General features: G+C 33.0%; 3 protein-coding genes across 3 annotated transcripts; 1 reads left to right on the top strand and 2 right to left on the bottom strand.

Moving 5' to 3' along the window:
- Positions 1–1,923: 1,923 nt before the first annotated feature.
- LOC145007548 (large ribosomal subunit protein eL42-like) lies at positions 1,924–3,355 on the top strand. The gene is made up of 4 exons (XM_078966461.1): positions 1,924–2,030; positions 2,518–2,697; positions 2,931–3,005; positions 3,190–3,355. The coding sequence occupies exons 1-4, from the start codon at positions 2,028–2,030 to the stop codon at positions 3,247–3,249; spliced, it is 318 nt and encodes a 105-aa protein (XP_078822587.1). The 5' UTR covers positions 1,924–2,027; the 3' UTR covers positions 3,250–3,355.
- Positions 3,356–4,335: 980 nt separating this feature from the next.
- LOC145004091 (cytochrome c oxidase subunit 6b-3-like) lies at positions 4,336–5,578 on the bottom strand. The gene is made up of 4 exons (XM_078962992.1): positions 5,466–5,578; positions 4,889–4,977; positions 4,692–4,773; positions 4,336–4,544 (listed from the first exon to the last, which is right to left on the bottom strand). The coding sequence occupies exons 1-4, from the start codon at positions 5,472–5,474 to the stop codon at positions 4,491–4,493; spliced, it is 234 nt and encodes a 77-aa protein (XP_078819118.1). The 5' UTR covers positions 5,475–5,578; the 3' UTR covers positions 4,336–4,490.
- Positions 5,579–11,033: 5,455 nt separating this feature from the next.
- Positions 11,034–13,555, bottom strand: LOC145007578 (protein FLX-like 4). The gene is made up of 5 exons (XM_078966494.1): positions 13,394–13,555; positions 12,421–12,811; positions 12,102–12,343; positions 11,849–11,988; positions 11,034–11,524 (listed from the first exon to the last, which is right to left on the bottom strand). Exons 2-5 carry the CDS (start codon positions 12,742–12,744, stop codon positions 11,214–11,216), a joined length of 1,017 nt encoding a protein of 338 aa, XP_078822620.1. The 5' UTR covers positions 12,745–12,811; positions 13,394–13,555; the 3' UTR covers positions 11,034–11,213.
- Positions 13,556–17,302: the final 3,747 nt, after the last annotated feature.

Here is a 17,302-nt window from a genome sequence, read left to right as displayed (position 1 = left end):
CTACTCGACGAGTTGGGCCTCCAACTCGTCGAGTCCCAGAGAAAAACATAATATATACTTGGATTAATAACGTAACAGAAATTGGGTGTTATAATAAAGTTGTAAAACGCATGTCATAAAACTATAGTCATGAGTATACACTGTTAGTGTTGTTTTAGTTATTCAATAATGGGAGTGAAATTTCGCGTGAATCTGTTAAAGCATTTGTGAGACTTTCCTTCAATGTACCTATCTAGCGTATACCGTAAGTCCTGTAGTTACAACCAGAGTCTCCTGGAGGGAGAGCGGGGTAATTGTGCATAGATCTATATGGGGTTGACACCCCTACACCTGAGTTGTTCGCTACAGTTGGACAGGGCCAGTCTAGGGTGACAAATATCTTACCGAAATCGACGCCTGAAGAACGTCATGACAGACATATCAGTCATATTAAGCATGGTTGTAACGACTCACATAGGGATTAACAATGTTATTTTGGATTTACAAAATTATACACTTCACTAGTTTTATAAAATATAAAACTACGCATCATTTTGTACATTACTATCACCATCCAGGTCTTAGGGTTTTAAGACTACAATTTTACATAAAGCATAAAATATGGAATTTTCTAGGAACACACACTCTTTTCAATTACGAACAAAAGAAAACAAAGAACACACATGCAATTATTCACAATTTTGGAACGAGACTTACAAACCATTTTCACATAAAATATCAGATTTTATGGAGTTTTACAAATTATTACAATCAAAGATGTTACAAAGATTTTATACAAATATGCTTATGAACTCACAAAATTTTTAGTTGATGCTTTTCAAAACGAATTGTATTCTCAAGGACTTGGTGAGCAGGTATCCAGGCTATGGATTTTGGATATTTACTAAATTTTGGAACATCATATTTATTGTCACTTTTGTGTAAATTTGTGAACAAACACAATCTGTAAACAATGTATGTTGGTATCTTTAATGTATGATGTTGGTTGCTATGTTTTCAATTATATTCAAATGTGATGATACAATACAATAAAGTCATCCGCCCCCGGACGTTTCCGTCGTCCTGGTTCGTGGGTGTGATAGCTTGGAGGATTGACTCTAGATCTAGAAACCCTTCATCAAGAGTTGCATCTTTGAGGTATAAAGTCGTCACCTTGACATATAGCTTACTAGATCTATTTTCTTGAAGTTTTAGCTTGAGCTTTGGGGCTTTGATAAAATGGTCCGAAGAAAAGAGGTTTCCAGGGGTTAATGGGATAAATATGACCCCTATATGACCTATTGAGGCTTAAAGTTGCAAATTTTAATGGCCTTCATGTCCCATTCATGCAATATGTCCATTGTGAAGCCAAAAATAGACATTTGAGGGTATTTCTAGCATGCATGGACGTAAAGCTAGAAACTTTACGTGATTTGTCCACCTTAGGACATAAGATCTGTATGTTGGTGGATTGTAGTAGGAGCTTAAGGGCTTAATGGATCAAGACCACCTTTAAAGAAACTAGGGTTTGAGTTTTAAGCTTAGTAGATGGTTCTTGAGGGTAAAGTTGGAAACTTTACCCTTCTAGACATCATAATGGAAAGGACCTGAGGTTTGGAGCTATTGGATTCGAGAGAAATGACTTAATGCATTAAGCATGGTTAACAGACTGAGGACCTGAGGTTTAAAATATCATGTTTTAAAATGTTTTTTAATCATAATGATTTTTCGAAACTAATTTACAAAAATAAGTGATTTTCCAAAAGAAACACTAAAATAGTAATTGTATTAAAAATTAAAAAATAAAATAAGTATCCTCCTAATCATTATGACATGACATGTGATATTATTAATTCTTTTTGATCAAATATGAAAATAAATAGAAAAAAATTTGAAAGGGAAAGTTTAAATGGGCTTATCTTTATGGGCCATAAAACCCTAACCCGTCATAAGACTGATAAGAGGTTAAAAACTACATCTTGACGAAACCCTAATCTGGTGGTGCCCCTCTCACATCCTGCAGATCGGTTCTCCGGAGATCCTCAGCCATGGTAATTTCTCCTTCGTTAATCATTTCCTTAGGTTACAAATTACGTATTTGACCTGCAGTCTGTACCATATTGAGCTCCATGAACTCAAAACCTTTTCCTAGTCTGTCTTAGCCTATTAAGAACCGTTTTGTAGGGGAATCCGAATCACTTTGTAACTAGACTTTCACGCTTCGAACCATATTTCGTTTTCCCGATCCGATAATGTGATTGTTGAATTGAATTGCAGTTCTAAGTTCTTTCCCTTCATTCTTCTTCTGAAAACGTTCTTCGTTCTTCCACTAGGTTATTTTAGATTCCCCTGAATGAATTCTGAAACACTCTTTCACGAATCACTTGTTTATCTTCGTTTCCCATGAGAACTTTGATCATTTGAGATCTTTCTGAAACTGAACTTCCGACATTGTCCATGGAAATGAAAGTATTTGTAAATGAAGCTTTTTGTACATGATTGATAGGCATTGATTCAACATGTTGTTTTTGTTTGCAGGTGAATGTTCCCAAAACTAAGAAGACTTACTGCAAGTCAAAGGACTGCAGAAAGCACACATTGCATAAGGTGACGCAATACAAGAAGGGAAAAGACAGTTTGGCTGCTCAAGGAAAGCGTCGTTATGACAGGAAGCAATCTGGTTATGGTGGACAAACAAAGCCTGTCTTTCACAAGAAGGTGAACATTTTTTTTTTTTAAATTTTTTAATTTTTGTTGAGTGTTATCTGGTTTTGAAATAACATTTGAGAAAATAACAACACAATTGGGTATTCTCTTCTAAATTGTTCTATCTGTATTAAAGTACAGAATGACTAAATTTGTTATTCCAAAAAAACTTGCAATGTAAGGTTAAAATGGTCATTTAGCATTTATAAATGTATGTAGCTTAATGGATTAAGTTGTGTATTTAGGCAAAAACCACTAAGAAGATTGTGTTGAGGTTGCAATGCCAAGGGTGTAAACATGTGTCCCAACACCCGATCAAGGTTAGTAACTTTACACTCATATTTATTTCTAAGTGTTTTATATATATATATATATATATATATATATATATATATATATATATATATATATATATATATATATATATATATATATATATATATATATATATATATATAAATTTCGGTATTAATAAATAATCAATAAAACCATGTTTGTATGCAGAGATGCAAGCATTTTGAAATTGGTGGAGACAAGAAGGGAAAGGGAACTTCTCTCTTTTAAGCATTTTATTATTATTATTATTTTGTGTTGTTATTTTGATAAAAAGATTAGACTTTTAGATATGCTACAACTCCTTTATGTTTTTATGCAAGAATGTGTTTGGTTATTTACTATTACCTACTTTAGTCATTCTTGATTATTTCAATTTTTTTTCCAATATAAAAAAGGCCAGGAAAATGAAAGTAGGATGATATAACAAAAAATAAATGAAAGTGTGTTGGTAGTTTTTGCATTTAGAAAATAATTGAAAGTACAATGTAATAATAGAATGAAATGAAAAAATCTTAATTAACAATTGAATTATATTTGCTATATTAGCGTTTTGACCATGGTTGTTAAAATCATGATTCTGATATAATCTTAGGTATAAACGATATGGATTGTAGGATCAAGATCTCATCCGATCCTACCTTCTTTTTTTTTTTTTTTTTTTTTTTGCAATTGAAAATTATCTTTACTACCTAATGTATTTTATGCTTTACCAATTGGGCGTTTATCATTTTATGTTGTGATTTATGATTAATATTTGAAGTTTTATATAACTTTTAAACGATAAATTAAATGTTTGAAATATTTTTCATGTTTAAAAATTATAAATTAAAATTTTGTTTTATTTTGTATGATTTTAGGATTCCGATCTCAATCTTGCAAACTCAAAAACGATCCTAGATCCTTATCTTGACCACTTGAAGTTTTCAAAGTATTATATGGCAATTACTCTCGTCTCTTCCTATTATAGCATTATACTTAGAAAAAACTACTTTTTATAGCAATTTTCATTAAATACAAAGCAAACTTTATTGATGTAATTAATTACATTTCACAGTATAATATCCTAAGACAAAAAAAAATCATGTGGTAGGAATTTATAAAAATTTCAGTTGTCAAACTTTTTTTTGGTTTCTATTACCATTAAGATAGATTTCAAATATTGAATCCAACATAGTGTCCAATCTAGCATAGTGTCCATTGTGTTATCGCTGTTAGAGTTTGACTAAGTTTTGACTTTGTGGAGTCATTTTTGTTAATGACAAAGTTGTATAAGAAAAAGCACCAAAAATAGTATATAACTAAAAGGATTCCACATGATGAAGAAACGTCGATAAAAATAACAATCAATCAGACATTTTGTCCATGAACGATATCTTATTAGCCAAAACATCTTATAAACATAAACACACATGACAAATACAAAAGATCCCCAAATATCACATGATGATGATGATGATGATATTCAGATATCACAGAGGCCCTGGAAATACCCCATTCTCCCTCTGTTCATTCCACCTGTCAACCTGCAATAACATAAAAACCTACTTTCACCACTACAGAAAATAGTGAACTCTGTATTTGCTCTTAATTTAATTAATTAATAAACTTCATTTTGGTAATTAATGAGTTTAAATAAAAATTACAAAAGAAAGAATTAATTAATTGCTCACCCATTCACCAGGGCAAAGAGAACGATAGAATTTAGCAAACTTGTCACATTCTGAAGCATCATCACCTTTTGCTGCAACACATCTGCACTCAAATCATAAATTACCATTATACCTTTTCAAATTTTCTTATTTATTATAGCAATGTAACTTCATATTTGTTCTTATAAATGTTAATCAAAGCATATATATGCATATACCTGTGAAACTCTACATAGCGTGTGAAACAGTGTCTGCTTTGGTTTGTTGTTGGGAAACGATAGTCACCAGGTGCTGTCTTCAATTCAATCTGTTAACGATTTCATTATATTCTTCATCTTCTTCAACAAAGACATCAAATATCACAAAAAATATATATACTTGAAAGTTGTGACATATAAGGCTTCAATCGGATCAAACTCCATAATCAAACAAAGTCCTTCATGGTTCTCCATAATGATAACAAGATAACATCAAAAGAGGACAGAATTTCATCAAAGGTCGATAATTTAACCTAATTCCATTTCTCATATTGTTCGAAACTATACCTAAATTCGGGATTTCATATAGCGACAAAAGAAGTATCAAAGTCGGATGAAAACGTATAACAAATATAAAATTGAAAACCTAGTCGTACTTAGAGCGGAACATAGTCGAATCGTGAATCTATAGATCCCAAAACACGAATAGAAATGCAGATTACGAAGGACGGGTTCATCGTACACAGATCAATCAAGTAGGAAACGTAAACATTAAATCAATATGAAATAAAGGTGAAAAACAATCATTGTTCAATACCTCGGCCATGGATGATTGATTAGAAAATAGTAGCGAGGAAGATGAAAGCTCTGTTTACAGCGCACACAAAACAGGAAAAGTTTGTGTGTTTGACAAAACACAAATAATGTTACATTTTCACCCCTTGTAGTTTGTGGTAAATTAACACCAAACACCAAAGTTATTATTATGTTCACAAACTAGTGGGATAACTCGCCGTGTTTAGTAAACCTATATTTTCGACATAATTTTTGTAACAATCTGTTACATAGGGTCTATTTCTGTAATTTATTTGAAATAAATTCGCTATTGTGTAGGGATTATTTTTAGAATTTTGTGATACATGTGTGTAAATTTGTTGTTATTTAGAGATTATTTCTATAAATTGCATGTTAAGTAGGGATAATTTCTGTAATTTATGAAACATAAAGACTATTTTTGTAATTTTCAGCAGAGACGTTTCTATAATTCTGTGGAAGGCAGGGAGAGTTTTTTTTTTTTTTTTTTTTTTTTTTTTTTTTTTGTAAATTACTAAATTTATAATTATATAGAAACATAAGGAAATTTCTTATTAAATTTATGAAATATTAAAGATAGTTTTAACCAATAAAATTACCTTAATGTTTAAATGATAAAATATGGTATTTTTTTAATCAACTCATTTTATAAATATGACACGACTTCCTAAAAATGGCTAGAAATTTATAGGTATTATATAATTTAAAATGGTAACATATTCATATTATTTATACTTATAATAACAAGCACTTCAACTCAATGTATAATCTAAATTTTGGATTTGCACCCATTTCATCACTGGCGTAAGATGTAAGTTGACTTGAAAATTTATCTTATGTGTTGTTTGCTTTTTTTGAGGTAAAATAGTCTGCAGATTACATCTATAGATCTCTGCAGTAGAAGAGGTGGATCAAATGTCTACAGTTTGAAAAAAAAAACTGTTTGTTTTTTAACATCTGCAACCTATTAAAATAAATTAAAATCTAAATAAATTGATTTTTTAAAACTTCAAAATGATTTTTTAATATTTTTATGACTTTGTTATAAATAATTAACAAATCTAGATAACTTTTATGTATTATTATATAAAAAGTGAAAATAAAAATGATAAGAATTAATTTATATATTTGATAAAAACCAATAATTTTGGTCACATAGTTATATATAAACACTGTAATTAAAAATCAAAGAATTCGATATATAAATTAATGAAAATAAACTTTGATTTTTTTCAATTAAACTAATTAAAAACGTACCATAAATATTTTCCAATGAAATTGACGTTACTGTACTAAATAATGCTTTATAAAATTTGGTAAAAAAAAATATAAGAATATATTAGGATTTTTTAAATATTTATATAAACAACTTCAACGACCATTATTGTAATAAATATTTATTTACAAATTTGACAAAAATATCATGTTTGTGTCATCAAACTTTTTTTTTTTTTTTTTTTAAGTATTGCAACTTTTTTTTTCAAATTGTTTATCATTAATAAAGTTGGAATAAATATAAATTAAAAAAAAAAACTAAAAAGAATAAAGATATATGTGTTTTTTTTAAGTTAGAAGATGTCTGAAGATGTTAAAATACTTTGGTCCATATCTACGCCAAGAAGAGGGCGCACAAACATTTTTAGGTTTGGGAGTGGCTTGCGTACTCTGGGCGTACGGTGCCTGGACCAAAACCCTAATATTTAAGGTTTGCGCTCTATTTAAACCTCATTATAGCCTCAAAACCCTTTCATTCATCAACCTTCATCCTCCAACTCGACCCTAACTAACCCTAATCTCTTGAGTGAAGCAATCTTGACCTTGAGTGTGCATTTTGGTGTTCTTGAAGGAGGAAGAAGGATGGGAAAAACATCTTAGAAGAGTGGAGCACTTTGGATCCATAATCACATTATCATTTGACACCATTTGAAGGTAAAAAACTATGAACTTGATGAAGCTATGCTTAGATCTAGTTTAGCCATGGGTTTATGTTCAATTTGGTCCCATAAGCTTGGTATTATGAGTATGGGTTACTCTAACTCATATAAGATGTCATTTCAGACATTTTGGAGTGTTTAAAAGCATAAAAATGTAATCTTGGACCTTAGTTTCCTTCCATGCATGAGCTAAGATGTCTTAATGAGTTAAGAAGTTAGCGTTTTTGGTATTAAGCACTTAATATCTATGCAAGACAATAAAGTTGGAAGCTTTATGGTTAAGGCATCATTTGAGGACTCGAACTGGAATTTAGATGAAAGAGCTTAATAGATTAAGCTCTTAATAGAAGGAAATGATGGTTAAAACGTACGTTGGGTGTACGCTATGGTACGCGGGGCATACGAGGTCAACAACCTGTTTTCTGGTCAAGGCCTGAGTACGTTAAGCGTATAAGCTGAGTACGCTAGGCGTACTCGCCTGAGTTGACTCGGTTGACTTTTTGACTTTGACTAGGATTCGACCAAGTTTGACCTATGGGTATTTTGAGTTGTAATTGAGATTTGTCACTATTTGATGTATATGTGACTGGTAGAGGTGATATTCGAAGCAGTTACCTATTCAAATATTGTGACATCCCCATTTTCACGGCCATAAAAGACCGATTTTGTTTATGCTTTATAATAAAATCAAAGTAACTTTTTAAAGAAAGTGTTGCAGAATTTATTCCCAAAAAATATAGATAAGAATTTATCAAATCATTTTTGAAGAAATGTATTTTTATTACATTACAAAATTCGGGATGTCTTCGTCAATATAGATCAAAAGCATAAACCAAAAGCAACATAGGCCTTACAACATTTCTATTTACTTCTATTGGCCTATAATACATAATCTCTCATCAAATCATCCAACTATGCTCTTTTGTCATTACCTGTGAAACAAAAAAAACTGAGTGGGTTAGGTTAGGGAGCCTGGTGAGCATATAGGGTTTTCAACCCACAATAAATAAGTTTATTATTTTTCAAGAATCATTCAACCTGATTACTTGTTCCCGTTAGCGTCACTTTACGTTCCTAAAGCATCTATTATACAGGACCTATTCTAAGGAATTTCATCAGGATGGACACTACTGCTAAGGGGATTCCTCAGCCATATAGGTCCGTAAGGCAACCATGGGGGGATGGAGTACATCGGTGAACACATCATCCACAAACACCTACAGGTTGCGAGCATGCTAGCATTCCACTGGACCTACTAGAAAAGTTTGTGGTCGTCATACATACTCCTCTAGATGACTGGATCGTACTCCTCTAGACGACTGGATCATCGTCAACACCGAGGCCTCTCATCATTCTATTTCATCACACACCAACTATTTCATCTATCCATGTTTTACCGAACATATTTGTAGATATAAAATACATATAAAGTTTAAATCTGAAAACGAAGTTTAAATCTTTCATACAACATAGATCTCAAAGTAATATATATATATATATATATATATATATATATATATATATATATATATATAGTTTAGATCTGAAGGAAAAAGTTCAGAAAGAAAAAGTTTAGATCTAAAAGAAAAAAGTTCAGATGTGAAAAGAAAGAAGTTTAGATCTTTCATCCAGCATAGATTTCAAGTAAACAAATAATTTATACATACAACACGTAATTTATAAAATACTTCATATCTATGTGTAAGATGAAAGTGACTATACACTCACTTGATAAGGTGGTGATTCGGACAGCGCTTCGCTTCTTTAAATAATCTTCTTTGATGAAACCGGGAGGTTTGCTTGAAAACCGGGCTATGCGGGGGTAAAGATTCTTAATCGAAAAACTCATTTTTCTCAGAGTCTTCTGGCACTCCGGGGCTTTCTTCTAGTGCTAGGGAGGTTTCCTAGGCTCCGAGGTGGTTTAGGGAGGCTAGAGAGAGAAAGAAAGTGTACAAGATGTGAAAATGAAGGCTAGCCTCACAACCCTTTTATAGGCCGAAGGCTCGCAAGTATGTTGGGCGTACTTTGAATCTACGCTCATTATTTTTCTTTGATTATTAAGTTTATTGAGATTGTATGAACATCTTTCTTGATTACTTGCCTCTTATGATTTTGTGACCATCAAGATTGTAAGCCTAGTGTTGTGAACATAACCTAGGGTTAACTAGAAAATAAGTAAATTAATGTGTGAGCTATATATGATGACCAACCATATATGTATTAATTTAACCAACCAATTAAATTAATCACTATTACAAGTCTTGCATAATTCGAACTTAATACTAGGAAACTTGTTAGTTTAATTAACTGATCACTGCTTGAATTGATTTGTTTGCTAAAAGATCAGTAATAGTGAACATGAACCTAATCACATTAGAAATTGGTAATTGATGACACATTAACCCATTGCACTTGCCATGAAATCAACTATATGAGTAAGTGAACCGTATCTAAACGGAATTCTCTTTAATATTCTTGATTCTATCATCTTTTGTTCTTCATTTAGTTGTTAATTGTTTCTTTGCTAAGTGTTTAAGTGCTTGTATAAGTTTCTAGTCTTGCAAAACTAGAGAAACAACCCCTCTTTAATAATTGCTTTTATTAGTTATTTTTTTATTAGTTAACATTAGTAATAGTTTTAATTGTTTTACCATTCTCTGTGTTCGATACCTTACTTACTTGCACTAAACTACTATTCGATTAGGTACACTGTCTATCGGGTATTGGTTTTTGTTAAGTTAGGATTAAAACTAGTATGTTTCACACGTATCACAAATCAAAAAGTATATCATCTTTTTAATTCATTATTCCTAAAAAAATAGATATGCTAGGGTTCAAACTCTAAACAAGGTTGAATGTAACAGACCAAACCACTAAGGCACACATACCTTACGGTAAAATTTTGCCTAATATTATCTATAAAGCAACAGGGAAGTTAATGTTCTTTATTTTGGTAATTGTAAGGGTTATATAATGTTCATTATTTTGGTAATGAACATTAACTCCCCTAGACATCGAGGTTGAATGTAACACACCAAACCACTAAGGTACACATGCCTTATGGTGAAATTTTGCCACATATTATCTATAAAGCAACAGGGAAATTAATGTTCATTATTTTGGTAATTGTAAGGCTTATATAATATTATATATATCTTGGGAATCCTTGATATGAACTTTGTCTACTCACTTATCCAATAATTATTTATTAGGAGTTGTTAGTTGAATCTAAACTTGGATTTTTGTTGTTAATTTGTTTCATCTTTTTTTTTTATAATAACTAATAAAGTAAGGCGATTCTCTTATTGTTAATGTTATCTTGTTTTAATGGCTTGTACTTCTTGTAATTGGAGCTTATACTTTTAACTAAGAAAATGATTATTTATTTTTATTTTGTAGCTTTCTATATAAATCGCAAAACACACAATAGACAACTTTCACAAATTAATAAATAAATTTTCAAAAATTGAAAAGTATCGTACACAAACCAGACACAAAAAGTATATAAACTTATTTTAGTTGAAAGTGTTGCAAAAGCTAAATGACTACTTTGCCCTCATCTCCTCTTTGATAGTTTTATAAAAAGAACCAATCATAAATGACAGCGATAATGTACTTCTAAATACTAACAATTAGAATAATAACCAAAATTAACACTTTTTTTACCCAAAAGGTAAGATGAAATAACAATGACACATATCAACAATTTGGAATCAACCAAGATTCTATAAAATCTAAACCTTCTATAAAACTATAATTATACCTAATAGGGGGAGGGGGTGAAATTTGCATATAGCACAAAATGAGAAATCACATATTCAAGTCCTAGAATAAGAGTTATCATATGGTGGTCCTTTCCATTGTGGATTGCCACCTGGACCAGCTGGTCCATGGACTCCACCATAGGGGACCATCTGTGGTCTCCCCCATTGTGGATAGCCACCTGGACCAGGACCAGCTGGTCCATGATGAACTCCACCATAAGGAATCATTCCTTCACCAACAACACCACCACCCATCGGAACATGATGATGATGGTTTCCATACCCATCAACATAGCCGCCACTATGCATACGAGGCGGCGGAGGGTATAACTCCGGGTTCATGTAGGGCCCACCATACACATTTGCTGTTGCACACATCATAAACATTAATATTAGTTTTTTGCACCATATAAAAGTATAAATGACATGACATGATATGACATAACAAGTTGTACTGTATTTTGTGTTTGTGTTTGGTATGCACTGTGCAGAACATGACAAGACAGAACAAGTTGTAGTCACTGGGACAAAACAAAAGTTGCAATTTTTTGTCTTGATCAAAAAGGTAGGTGTGACAAGGACTTGTTCTCGGTCTCTTGTGTGTGAAAATGACGTGAATGCCCTTCGGATGCTCATTGTCAAAAATAGCGCTAGAAAGTTTCTTGAAAGGGTAAAATAGGAATAAATACCATGTGGGATTTTATCGGCGTTCAAAACCTCCGCTCGTAATTTTTCCACCTCTCTTGCCATCCTCACAAGGTCTTTCTCCATAATTTCCATTTGTGCCACTTTTTCTGTGTTTTTTCTTTTTTCATGCTCAAATGTTGACCTTTAAGAGTCGATTAAAATCCAAATAAGATTATAGAAAAATATATATATAAAAACAATTTCTAGTTTTAGAAAATTCAACCGACTTTTGTTCATCAAGTAAAGTTGGCTAACCTTAACTTCTGGTGTTCAAGCCTCAATCCATCAAGTTCACCTTGCATTTCTGGAAGTTTGTCCACGTCAGCATGGACTTTTTCAAATTCTTTAGTGACCTGTTCAATTTGACCAATCAACTCCTGTCTAGTTGCCACCAAAGCCCTAGCCTCATTATGAGCCTTCTGAAGATCCTTCTTCACATCCTCACCAGCCCTTATATGAACTTCCATTTTTGCAATTTTCTCCAACAAAATACGAACCTTAAAAAATATACAAAATTACATCAATATCATCTAAAACACAAAGCAACTTTCACTGTTATAAGCAAAATACAAACCTGAATGTCACTTTCAGTCTGGATGCTTCCGATGTGGGCCCTAAGTTTTTGTATTTCTTGTTGAGTGGCAACTAAATCTTGGTGTAAAGCCAAATGAGTAGTTGCAAGTCTTTTGTTGTCTCCAGCAAGTCTTTCTATATCAGATGACTGAGCCACCAGTTTGTTGTCTCCTCCACCACCACCACCACGCTCAGGGTGGTGGTGGTGTGGCAGTGGATCTATGGTGTGGCTCAAGGAGTATGAACCATGTCCATGGCGCATCATTCCAGGTGTTTCAGTGGTTGACCTCCCTCCATAGGGTGGTCCATGTCCTCTTGAACTCATCTTTTTAGGTCAGAATGTTAAATATCTTGTGATCAATTTTGATTTGGATTGAGAGACAAGATGTTTTCTGCAAGAAGAGCACCATGGATATGATTATGATTGAATGGTTACTAAAAGAAGATCATGACTTTCATAAAAACACATCTTTCCCTAATTACATGAATGAGGCAACTATTGCTAGAAAGAGAGAGCAATCAAGAATCCGATTTTGATTGCAAAAAACCAGGGATTCAGTTTTTGAAAAAACAACACGAATAGTAGTGATAACAATGTGTATATGATTTAGTACTAAGTCGACATTCTCGTGAGACCGATTACAAAATTACAATTTTGTAGAACGATTGATGCTTGTCCACAGAATTATGTCATCAAGAACCAATTCTATATAATTCTTTTCTCGGAATCAAATAAAACAATCCCTAATCGTGTGAATGAGCCAACTTGAGCTAGTTAAAGCGAACAATCGACAATCCAATTTAGGTTCCGAATAACTAGGGTTTCAACATTCGAATTTAAAGTTCTGATGAGCTAAGGAGTCGAAAAATAGCAAAACGATCAAATTAACGCAAAAATTAAACCTCTAAAAAGATCAAATTACCAAAAACTCATCTTTTACGTAGATGTTGACGTGTAAAAGACTGTAAATTACCTTTCACCGGAAGTAAAAGATCGGCAGACGGGCGGGCAAAGAAAAATGGACGTCCCCGGAAGATCGGTTGGCAACGGAATCGGTGATCGCCGGTCGGTTAGAGCAACTAGGCAAGGGAGGAGTGGAGAAGATACCGCTTTGAAAAACGATAGTATACGAGGGAGGCAGGTATGGATTTCTGCGTGTATGTTTCTGTAAATTCATATATTCCCCCAAACTTTGTTAGGATTACAAAGTTGGCACATAACTTATGTATTTTGTAAAATAAATGTAAACTTTTTGCTGACGTATTATTGGAAAATTCAAACGTGCATTTGATATTTTTGGGAAACTTTCTTAGGCTAGGGATGAGCATATGGCATGATGGAATCGAACCAAACATGAATAAAATATAACAACAACCAAAGGTATTCGGTTCGACTCTTGGTTTTATATTTCTCATTAAATCGGTTATCGGTTCTTCAGTTCTAGGACCTTCGGGTTAGGTTCGGAACAACACACATCTTTAAAGAGCAAGCTTGCTTGTAAAATCGAACCGAAAAGGAATCGAACCGGTTGGAACTGGAACTAGAGTATTCGATTCGATTCTTTATTCTCCATTTCAATCTAGCTGGGTCCGGTTCCCCGTTTCAAACCGATGTTCATCCTTAATTCAGGCAATGTGAAATCGGCTCAACATTGCCTCAACAAGAGTTGAGTTAGCTTGACAAACATCGTGCTCTTTTCAAAAAAGCAAACCAACTCAGTACCGAGTTTAAGCTGAGAGAGAAACATTTTTACCAAAAAGAGTTTAAAATTTCCTACTTCTTTTCAAAAAAACATTTGTTTTTAACCATAAATTCAAAAAAAAAAAAGCCAATATAAATAACAAAATTTATCATCTTTATACCACACCAAAACCTTCAATGTTTTTCTTATTTTTCACTCAAACATTCAACATCCAAACTTGAAAGTGGCTTCCTCCAACTATTCAACCAACCAAAAGACTCCAAGAAGAAACAAGCAATGTTGAGTTTTTAATCCTTATATGACGCAAGCTACTCCAGCCACATATACTCCACCAGAAGTTTCTACTTTCGAATCTGATAAGGATGAGAATAGAACTCCAGACATCCTTGAGAACACATATAACGTGGACTTAAATGTCAACATTGGTGTGACTATTTTAGAACCTACATCGACTTATGTTCCTTTTGTGTCTCCTGATGCAAATTTTATTGTTAGTGATGAACTTGATTCTCTTGATGATTTTTCTATTCCTGATTTCAATTTTCGAATTGAAAGTGATGATGATGTTGACTTATCTGCTCTAATAATTCGAGGTGAATTTCGTGAGTTAAAAAAAAAAAGATGGATCAGATTCTTAAGCATACAAATACATTTTCCATAACAAATTGGGAAAATATGGTTCTTACTCATCAAGCAACGATCGAAATGTTAGTAAATTCCAATGCTAATGTTTTTGAAGCTCAAAAGACATTGGCAACAAATTCAACTAAGAAGATTGTGGAATTAAATGAGAAGATTGAAAAAGTTGTTTCTGAGGTTTAGAAAATATCTTCTAACATGCAAAAGTTCATGATTGACTTTCAAAATTCTTCTGATAAGAATGTTTCTGAAGTTAATAAAGTGATTGGAGGATTTCGTTTATCTCTTTAAACTGAGAAGGAAGCTCTATCCGGTCTTCGCTTTGGTCTTCAACGTGATAATACAGATCATCATACGTTTATTGCAAACTCTATCTTGAAAATGCATAATGATCTTGATCATGCAAATAGAATCATGACTCTTGCTGAATCCACTTATAAGGTGAATGTTCTCAAGGAACAATTGAAGAATGCTTCAATTCAACTTTCCCATATGAGTAAAGATTTACTTTTGGTGAAAGGTCAAAATTTTGAGATTAATAAGTGTCCTATACGAATTGTTGATGCTCCATATGCTAATTCGACTTTGTAACTTGTTGATGGAAAGATGAAGCCTATTCTTGTGAAGTTAAATGAAGTTTTAAATGTTAAACGTAGCTTGGCTCCCGGGTTACAAGGGGGAGATGAAGGTGATGAAGATGATATTTCTGTTAATAAGGATGAGATTCCAAAAGTTAATTTGAGAAATCCTTACGAAACTTGGAAAATGGCTAAGTTAGATGCTGCAAACACTACTAGAAAACAACCCTTTAATGACGCGCAAACAATGACACTCGCCGATAGATGACGCGCATTTGTGGGTGCACTAAAAAATAATGTCAGTTTCGCAAAATTTGAAGGATAGTAGACACGTATTTGTGCATGCCCTAAAATTAGTGTTAGAAAAGAAAAAAAAAAAAAAAAAAAAAAAAAGGAAATGCGGAGGGCACCTTTTATAAAATGTGCGTCATGTAAGTATGTCGCTTTATAATTTTTTAATGAAACACGCCTTTTAGGCGGGAAATGATCGATCGACAAAAATCCCCAAAATTTTGGAAGACCCGCTCATTCTATCCTCTCCACCGGCCGATGACCTTCATTTTCTCCCCTCCTTCTCTCTGTAAAACCTAGCAGCCGCCACCACCAGAAACATGGTTTTATGTTGGCTTCGTTATGTTTTGTAAGAATGCGAGTCTAATCCTTCATTAATAGCTAAAGGGGGGAAATCCCCCAAAATTTTGAAGTACCCCGCTCATTCCTCTTCACCTCTACCCTACTCCATCTACAATGACTCCCCATGTTTACAAACCCTATAATTCAAAACGATTTTCCATTCCACACAAGTGCTTTCCAGTCAACGACCTGATCAGCCTCATCAGCAACCTCTATCTCACCTCACCTCGTCAACGACCTGAGGCTCACCTCTACACATATGCGACTATGACTCTTCAAATCACCCTAACCCCTACCCTTTCTCTCTATTCAGGAGCCAGTAATGGCGGCAAAGAAGATCGACAATGAAGACTAGCTGGTTCGATTTATCCCTAAAAATGGTACTTCTCCTAAATCCGAGTTCACTCTTCATTCTATGAGTTTGTTTTCTCCCTAATTGATGCATCCACCTTCTCATCTCGCCCCCTCCACCAGGTTTTCTCTCATCTCTCTCCTCTATAGATGAAGTTTGTCGGATATGTGAAGGGAGTAACCGAAGGAAACCCTAAAACTGGTACAAATCCAACTTCACTTCTCTGATTTTTTTTCATTCCATTACGTTTATGAGACTATCTTTCATTTCATTTCAATATGTTTATTCCTTCTTCAGAATCTGTGATTGTTCTTTGTTTGAAGATACCTTCCTTTTGCTTAGCTCTTTTGATTTGACTGTTTGCAATTTCAGTCAATTGTTTCAATCTCTAAATGCTAACTTCCTAAAAAAAAAATTCATTTCACTGTTTCAATCTCTAAATTGAACTCCAAGAACAGTCCATTCTAATTTTGAGTGTCTGTAATAATCAAAAGGGCATCTCTAATTTTTCTAATCAGAGGAACTAGGGAATAGGGATAGAGTTTGCAAAAATCTTGGTATTCTAAATGCTAACTTCCTAAAAAATATATTGTAGAGTAAGAAGAAGGTTCAGGTAATGAAAGCAAATATGAACACTTAGTTTAAAATTACAAGCTTAAAAAACTTAATTTCATGTGAGAATTTACATATTTTTTGTTTTTTTGTTTCCTTATGAAATAAACAGGTGGTTATGGCACAGTCTATAAGGCAAGAAGCAAAAAAGATGGAACAACATTTGCTGTTAAAAGTAAGGAGCTGGATGTTATTTATCTGCTTAATCTGTTAATTTAATATTTTCTTGAAGTAATGTTGACCTGGAATTGTTGCATAACATTTTTGCAGATCCTCATGAAAATGCTAACAAAAACCATGTTTATAATGAATTAAAAATGTTGGAGAGATTCCGGTAAGGATGTTTTATAAATATTACTCAAAACA

The sequence above is a fragment of the Lactuca saligna genome, chromosome 7 (genome assembly GCF_052625555.1).
Source record: "Lactuca saligna cultivar CGN05327 chromosome 7, ASM5262555v1, whole genome shotgun sequence".
In the NCBI taxonomy this organism is placed as follows: domain Eukaryota; kingdom Viridiplantae; phylum Streptophyta; class Magnoliopsida; order Asterales; family Asteraceae; genus Lactuca; species Lactuca saligna.
The sequence above is the reverse complement of the archived record's forward strand: the minus strand, read 5'-3'. Positions and strand labels throughout refer to the sequence as shown.